Raw genomic sequence first — 9,619 nt, forward strand, 5'->3', positions numbered from 1 at the left:
TGGTACTTTATCAACTTTCTCTGTAATAAATAGATAGTTTGATTTCAAATGATATTTATAGAGTTTAAAATCTGTGCATTGATAGTGTAAAGTTTTTTACACTGGCATATTATTCACCATTAATTTATATTATTTTTGTTTGAGAATCAATGGTGGTTAATAAATCAATATTGGATGATTGACTGACATTGATTGACAGTGTAAAAATATTTTACACTGTCAGTGTATACATATTAAATCTAATACTATATGTGTGTCATTCTATTTCTCAAATAAATAATGATTAATTATAAATGATAGATGATATAATAATATTGTAAAATTATCTCATATATACATCTTTTTCTCATATTATATTATTCAAAGATAGGTAGGATAGTTTATTATACATCATTCATTTTCAATAGTAAACGACTCTTCAAAAAGTAAATATTGTACTAACTTTCTATAAAACTTAAGTCACTTATAAATTTCTTGGTGTCATTTAACCAGTATCCTAAAAACACATTAAAATGTGAAGATAAAATCTTGAATACACTACTTTAAGATACATATTTTTTTAGTTTGAATTCGTGATCAAAGTCAATTCCCAAAAAAATTATTATCCTTTTGCTTAACTCGTGATAAAATCTTGAATACACTAAAAATTATTATCCCAAATTGTTTTAGTTTTAACATATGATATTGCAAGAATTCCTCCTTGTTCTCCTTTATAACCTGGCTACGCGAACATGCTGTAGATTTAATCAAGGAGGAAATGTCCGAGATAAACATGGGAGACATAGAACTCTATTGCTATGAAATAAAACTAAAAAACGAATACTCAGTTAATTTGTCACTGCCAAAAGGTCGTGTTTCAATTTACTACACCTCACTTCGTGAAGACTGAATTTGACTGCAAAATATGAAAGAACCACAACCTATGAAAACACATACTTTATCCCTGCTATATATAAGCATGAAAATTCGAGTATGTTTTCTCCCATTACTACAAACTTCTAAGAAGAAGCAAATGATCATTTTCAAGTGCAATCCAGAATATTGAATGTTTCAAAGTTTAACTTTTAAGCACGCCTAGAAGCAGCTACTTCTTTTCCTTTCCCAGCTTGCTTGAGACTCTTACTAAACTCCTTTGCTCTCTGAAATGGTACACATTGAAATTGTAAGGCCATAATATATGCACCAAGTATGACAATTAGAATTTCAGACAGGATTTGAGGTTTTCCGCATATTTTACTAACAATGCTTGTTAATAAATAGCACCATTGCCAAATACACATCATCAATACTTATGGAAAAACAAGCAATTCATATCTATAAAAACAAGCTCATATCTATAACACCCCTTTTCTTTCAAAAGGAAGAAAAAATGTTAAATTGTAGAACCCTTACCAACTAACTGCAAGCAATTAACTGAAACCAGGAAGGATCAATTAATTCACATAAAGCCTCCAGCATAATAATGCAAAGTACCCCATTTTAAAATTACATCTCCCTACCTGCCTTCTACAATTGCTTCAACTAACTTTGACAATCACAGGACGATCATATTAAACTGAAGTTAACTACTGATGACGGAAATGGAAGGGATGAAGAGAATCCTAATTACTAGGATAGGAGGGCCCTAAGATAACTAGTTAGAGGACATTACTTAGCTAGTTGAAATGGGATTAAATAAGGGCAATAATGGTGGAAATACTCATTCAGAGAATTACAGTTTCGTGAAAATAGGGCTATTGCACAGTTGTGAAAGGGGAGACCCTTTGTGCAAAGGGGAAACCCTTGGAGGAGAGTATTTCGGCTTGTTTTGTGAAATTTCAGTCAAGCAATAAAACCATGCTCCTTTCTTCTTCCATCACGGGTGCCTAACATCAATGGAGTAAATTAGCAACACAAAAAAGTCAATCTAAAAAATATGAAATATCCTCTTCTTTTCATATTTAAGAAGTCTGTCAACCTAAACATACTAGTTGGTCAGCATCTTGATTGGATCTCCCAATTCAACAATCTACTTTACAGACAGTTTTGCTTCTTTCAACTAAATAGAACCTGGGAAACAAGACCAATATCCACTATGAGAATAGGGGAAATGTACCTACACTTTTGTTCTCTCTAATTTCACAGAAGCTCTATTGTGAAACCCTAGTTGCTATATGGGGAAAGTGCATACACTAATATGCACTCCTTGAATTCTAGGGTGATTGTGGGTAAAACACCATGGAGTTTTAATTCTGCCAATTAAAGCTTCAAATAGTGAAAAACATAGCAACAGACCCTTTCATCTGAACCTAACTAACAATTTCTCTTAATCATGAGAATACTAATATACTTGTTATCAAGTAAGAAGTTTCTCAAAAGAAAATTAAAATTTTGAGAAATTGTTCTTAATATATCATATCATATTTAAATGCTAATTAAAAGTGTTTGGTGTGGATTGGGATTGACATGGACATATCAGCTGAGACAAGTATATTAGTCATCACATGATTAATGGAAACAGTTCAAAAGAAGAATAAAGGGTCCACCCCAAACATTTTTTATAGTCCCTCGAATTTCAAAAATCTTGTTCATGGTTTTTCAAATTGATGCAAATTGGATCCCATTATATTCGCTGCTGATACAGCCCTCTTGTTGCTAACATGAAGTTGTATCTCCATGCCAACAAAGATAGCTACAAAGGGGAAAATATATATCCATATTAGCAAAAACACTGCAGAACAGCCATTTTGCTGAAATCGGAAGGAATATGGACAGACCGACAGAGTAATTTGCATCACATCACATTCAAAACCAGCATAGGAGATCCATGAAATTGGAACCAAGGGAACAAATCAATCAAAAGTGTAATTAAGTCAAAATGGAAAAACCCACACAGCTTACTTTGCTAACAGGATCGACAAAGCTGATAAAACTCCTAATTGAATAAAGATTGCTAAAAAAGACTCGCTCCAATTCATCATCAAGGATTGTTCAACAAATTCTACAACAACAAAAATTGTATTGTATTGTCCCTTACTTATGTGCAAATCAAACGAATCCTTTATGTGTATGGATTAAATCATTTAAGAAGGAAGAACTTACAGCAGATTGGATAGGAGGTGGATCAAAATGAAAAGATCGCACAGACATGTTAGCAATCTCATTAATGGCATCATCTCTAACACCAGCAACATCACTCGTTAATTCTTCATATGCAGCCTCAAAAGCCTCTTGCCAAAACCTCGGTAACCTAATCCTACGGCTATTCGTGTACACATCCCACATGTGTCTCACCACCTTCTCCCTCTCCTCCATTTCCTAAACACCAATTTCAAATAAACAAATCAAAAAGCAATTAACAAAACAAAACACAAAAATAAGAAGAAAGAACTTACGAGGACATCGAGGTCGTTGTGGATAGGAGTGTCGATGTCATTGGTTAAGGAATTGAGGTTACCAGACCAACGAAGAGAAACGGTGCCAGTGAACATGGACCATAATGCTAAGATCAATATAGCCGCTAGTGCCCAGAATTTGTACCTTCCTTTTCCAAACATAACCGAATCTGAGTGTTCCTTTTTTGTTGTCGTAGTTGGAAGACTATCTTCATCCTTCATTTCTTCTTTTATTTTTGTGTTACTATTTTGGTTTTGGGTCTTGTTGCTTTTGCTTTATCACATTCAGACTCAGATCTATGAAATAGAAATCGTATGATTTGTTATGTAATTCGGTGATAGATACACTAAGAATGCAATAATAGAATGAAATGGTACGGTCATTGTACACCGAGTTTTATTACTTTTAATTTGGTTCACTTGGGTCTGATGTGGAATAATCATGGCCGTTGAATCTATTGAATCAATCAATGCGGATGATGACATCGATTGTCATAGGCAACCGACACCAGACGACAGCGTTTCAGTTAAATGCTAATATGCTGCCTTTTTACTTTATTTTTCTTTTATTTAGTGAATTTTTATTAATAATAGATCACATCACAAATCATATTAAAATTAGTGGATATTATCAGGATAATGTTTGGTTGAAAGAATAAATTCATTTTACTTGCTTTAAGATAATTACATGATTTTTCAATAAAAGTTAATCTAGTTGTAAAAGAATCATTTATATTTTGTAAGGTTAACTTAAAAAGTTAATATTTTTTGGGTATTTTTTCTCCTTCCAGCATGTTATCTTATTTCTCTGTTAATTTCTTTACATCAATGTCATTTAAGTAAGTTTTGCCTTCTTTTTTTCAAAATACTTAGCTATTTGTTTCTACAATTTTATGCTTTCTTTCTACAAAAGTTTTATATATGAGTAAACATACTTTTAATACTCACTTAAATCTCTAACTATGTACATGTAACTTACAATCTTTGAAGTATGATTTGTTGGAATCAAGAGAATTATACATTGCAACTTACTTCAGCACACTGTACTCGACATAAGTACTCGATCATACCATAATACATACCAAGTGCACTTGCTTTACATTCCATCACCACTAAGTTTAATATTTTCCTTATGACAATATTATCTCATACTTTAATACTTTAACTCACTATCATACAATACCTTCTTTTTAATAAGAACATATATTATTTTTAACCTATATATGAGCCATGAGATCATTGTTTAATTAAATTTATTAATTATTACTTTTCACATTTTAGAGATTTGTATTTTCTTAATTTACCCAAAAATATAGTGATTTTCCATCATAAGAATCACAAACTCACAGAGTAAAACATTTTTCCTCACTTCATTCCCGCAATATATGATTAGGCTTCATTAGTGGTATGACGCGATAAATTTTTATAAGTGGGTAAAAGGTTTTTGGACTTGCACATACTTTTTCTAGCATTTGACTTTTTCTAGTATTTGTGGTTGACTCATATGAGTTGATGCATTTTATCAATGACACTATTATAGGAACAAAAAGTCCCTTATTTTATATTGTCAGCTTGAACATTTGCACTCCAACTATTGTTTTCAAGTTTCAATTTTATCCCATGCATGTCAAGACCATATTTCAATATCTACACAAACCATTCAGTGTTATATTCAATAACCCATATATTTATCCATGCATACTTTTCTCACAGTCATGGGTCTAGACCCCACAATTCAATGTCTTGGACCCATTCTTATGCTTTAATTTCTATAAAAGCTTTATATATTAATAAACATATTTAAAAAGGTAGGTTTATCTCTGACTATTCTTTACTTACTCTTAATACTCGTTTAAATCTCTAACTATGGACAGGTAACTCAGCAGAATTTGTTGGAATCAAGATAATCATATATTGCGGCTTCCTTCAGCACACTGTGTTAAGTGTAGGCATTCGGTCATACCACAATACATACCATGTGCATTAGCTTTACATTTCATCACCACCAAGTTTAATATTTTCCTTATGACAATATTATCTCATACTTTAGTTGAATGTATATTGTTGAATTTTTATTTACAAAAATTGGACCTATGTTTTTCTTGCTTTTTTGAATTTAACATTTACTAACCATGTTATTTAGGGTAGAGCTAGAAATATTACAGAGCCTTCATTGACCCAACCTTTTCTTTCTCAAAAGTTTTTCTATTTTTTCTAACATCTCTTTGTTATATATTTGATGCAATTTTTCAAGTTTTTATTTGAATTATTGCTATAGAATAATGAATTGCAATGTATAACAGCTGAATATTATGTTTAGTTCAGTAATTTATTTACTTCCTCCATTCTAACTTCTACATGTTTTTTTGTGTTATTTTGGATATGCATGCTCACTATCTAACTTATTTGGTAAAAATAAATCATTTTTATCAATTAAGCTTACTTTGTGTATTTTGAGTTAGACATTACATTTTTACTATCTAAGTTACTGCACCTTATTTACTCATTTCTATGAGTCCTTATTTTGTGCACCTATATCTGAAGTTTCTATTTTTTATCTAGCTTTCTCTCGGTTTGTTAATTTTTCCTTATTCTTCTTCAACATTAAGGTTTTAGAAGCAAAAGAAGAGTTACAAGTGTTATAGGTCATGGAAGCTCTCAAAGATAAAAGACATAAATCACCTACCAATGGACCAACTTCAAGGCTTAGAGTATTGTATAGATTCAAAACCATATTGGGTTATGTTAAACTTTAATCTTTCCTCAACTTGCATTTTCAGTTTTATTGATAGATTGAATATTTTATTTTATGTTTAATGTCCGTTTTGGTTTTCCTTATACTAATAGTGATATCTATGTTTTGAACGGTGAAAAGTGGAGTCACTTTCCAATATTACATGTTGGCTTCTGAACTTCACTCATGAGGGATGGAAGTGATGTGAGTTATTAACTCCCATGTTTAGTCATTTTGCTACTTCAAATGTTTAATTTGTATATTAATTATATTAAAACTATTAGATATTGACAATTCTTTATTAATTTGTTCTACTTATATGGTTGTCATGTGGGGGTGATCAATGTCATTGACACCATAAAGTTGATGGTTACCTTTCATAAAAAAATTATGGTTATAAAGTTGACGGTAATACTTTATAAAGTTGATGGTTACTTTTTAGAAAAAAAATTGTATAGAAGCACTACTTAAAACTATTATCATTAAAATCTACATATATTTAGCATGATACAAATTAACATAATAACTTTGTCATATTCTAGAGTTTTATATGCCGGAGGAAAAGAAAATGAAGTAATATATAAATGTCACTTTATGAAAATGGGTAAAAAGTATTAATCAACATATTTCACTATTTTCCTAATGTTATGGTTAAGTATCAATCGTGTTATGTTTTTGAACACGTTATGGACGCATGTATGGTAACTTCTTACTAATGCCATGTACGTTTTGCTAAAATAAGAACTCACATTGCTTTTAGGATTTATCTTATGTACTAATATGATATGAGCCACTATAATTCAAACAACTCTATCACAAATATATTTGACGAAAAGGAATATCTAAGTTTAGATTCAGTTGATATGTCTGATTCTAATGTAATGATGCATTATTCAACATACTAAATCTAGAATTTCTTAACTCACTTAAATTTTTTGGTCTTCCCAGTCATAAAAGAAACTTGAAGATTGTCACTCCTATAATGTTATTAACAAAATTAGACCAATCTGAAGGATTATATAATGATAGAATATTGATTGTCACTAAATTGACAAATATGTACTCAAAGCAAATATCATATCAAAAAAATATTGGAAATGTCATATATATATCATCGGGTGACAATGTTTCATATCAATATAATTATTGCATGTCATTAATTTAAGACTTTAAGGAAATTTTAACTATATTGTAGATATTATTTTTACAAATACTAAATTAAGTGAACTACTTATAATACCAAATGTCTTACCCCAACTCCGCTAATCACTTTAACTACATCAGCTTTCCATGTTTTTTATGCCATTAAGAAAAACATCATTTGAAATTGAAATTGTCTATTAAAGACAAATGACTTTCCAAACGAAATTTTTTGCCAAGTATAAGGTTTTTCTAATATCTCACACACACACACACATATATATATATATATATATATATATATATATTCTTAAAGAACATCATTAGGGATAGAACATCATACTTTAAATCCAAAAAATATTAACAAAGTCTTGATAACTCTGTTTGCAACATTCATCAAGGGTCTGAACTTGTAGACATATTGAAACAACCAAAATTAATTATATGAGATGAAGTTCCAATGACATATAAGTTTTCTTTAAAACACGATAAAATTCTTCAAGATAAAATGTGTACAACAACAAATGACTAAATTTTATTCTGAGGAAATGTTGAACTTTTTAGAGGTGATTTCAGACAAATCTTGTCAATGGTTCCAAGAGGTTGTCGTTCAGATATTGTACATGTAACAATAAATGCATCTTATCTTTGATATCAATGTACAATTTTAACCTTTACAAAGAACATGCGTCTATAAAATTATGACAATGCAACAAAAATCAAGCAATTATGTGTATGAATATTGAAGTTGGGGATGGAAAATAATTCAAGCTTAATGATGGTTGTTCTGAAGTTCATATTCCAAAAGAATTTTTATTCTTGATTTTGATAAACCAGTTGATGTCATAGTATCTAGAACTTATCCAAATCTACAACATCGCTACAAGGATGAACAAATTCTACAATCTATGAAAATATTTACATCAATAATTGAGATTGTTGATCAAATCAATTGATATGTTCCAACTATAATTCTAGGTGATTTTTTTTTTACTTTTCTCTATATTTTTATTATGTTTGATATAATAGATTTATTAAAGTTATACTAATAAATGCTCTAATGTATAACTATGGGTGAGGAGAAGACATACCTGAGTTCAAATTCAATTGACATTTTTTATGTTAATAAAAGTGAAGCATTCAACATACTAATTCTTGAATTTATAAACTCACTTACGACCTTTGGTCTTCTCAATCATAAGATTGAGTTGAAAGTCGGAACTCCAATAATGATATTGAGGAATTTAGACCCGTCTGAAGGATTATGTAATGATACAAGATTGAATATCACTAAAATATGGGGTTATATTTAACTAGACCAGTGTTCAGTCATAGTCAATTTTACATAGCTATTTCAAGAGTTCAAAGAAGAAAAAGGATTGAAGATTTTAATTCATGATAAGGATGATCAACCACTAAAAACAACAACAAATGTGGTTTATAAATAATTTTTTCAAAATCTCCAACATGTATTCTACAACTTTTTATTCATAACAATTCTTTATTTATTTAATATAACAAGTTCAACATCATCTCAATCATCAACAACTCTACACCAACAATTAAATACATAAACATTATCTTTCATAAGGTAACCCTCAATAACATTATCATTAACAAATTATGTTTTTATTTTTCAAATAAATTCATGCACAATACATTATCACTCGTGCGAATGCATGAGTATCCTACTAGTGAAGTCTTTTGTGGCCCCAACGAGGTCCTAAAGCCAATAATCGTAACCTTTTAGTGATAAAATTTAAATAATTTTCATATTTGATCTTGATTCTATATAAGTATTATATTTTTTTGTTGATTAGAAGTTTAATGTGTGATGCATGAGAATTATTAAATATATTTGATTGTATTCTGACGACATGGAGTTAGTGTTTTAAAGTGTAATATTGAAAAGTGAAATGGGAATAAATTGTCAACTTGTATGTGAGTTGAAAGGATTTTAAAATTAATTTATCAACATATTTTATCAAAAATCATTCTTTCAGTATCAATTTATATAATAGATGATATAATGACAATATAAAAAACTCTTATATTATTAATATATCCATATTTTTCTCTTGCATATTTCCTGTTTAACTATCTTATAAAAAGTGTGGAATATCATCATATGATCCTTTATATAATCCAAGACTCATACATTGTAGTGTACTCTAAAAAATCTTATCCTACAGCTATAAAAGGCATGGGATAGAGGTAGCACTCACTATCCTGTCCAACTGTCAATTGAATCTTGGGTTGCCATTTGTGATATTTCCAACTAAAATAAATATAATACCACTGACATATACAAAATTTTCTCTACTTAAAATTTGGAAGTATTTTTTTTACAAAGATCACAAATGCTCTTAAC

At 29.8% G+C, this 9,619-nt stretch overlaps 1 protein-coding gene across 1 annotated transcript; it reads right to left on the reverse strand.

The window, feature by feature from the left end:
- On the reverse strand, positions 764–3,726 carry LOC109331938. The gene is made up of 3 exons (XM_019566747.1): positions 3,375–3,726; positions 3,082–3,297; positions 764–1,139 (listed from the first exon to the last, which is right to left on the reverse strand). Exons 1-3 carry the CDS (start codon positions 3,594–3,596, stop codon positions 1,065–1,067), a joined length of 513 nt encoding a protein of 170 aa, XP_019422292.1. The 5' UTR covers positions 3,597–3,726; the 3' UTR covers positions 764–1,064.

Source organism: Lupinus angustifolius, chromosome LG17, assembly GCF_001865875.1.
Source record: "Lupinus angustifolius cultivar Tanjil chromosome LG17, LupAngTanjil_v1.0, whole genome shotgun sequence".
Lineage (NCBI taxonomy): Eukaryota > Viridiplantae > Streptophyta > Magnoliopsida > Fabales > Fabaceae > Lupinus > Lupinus angustifolius.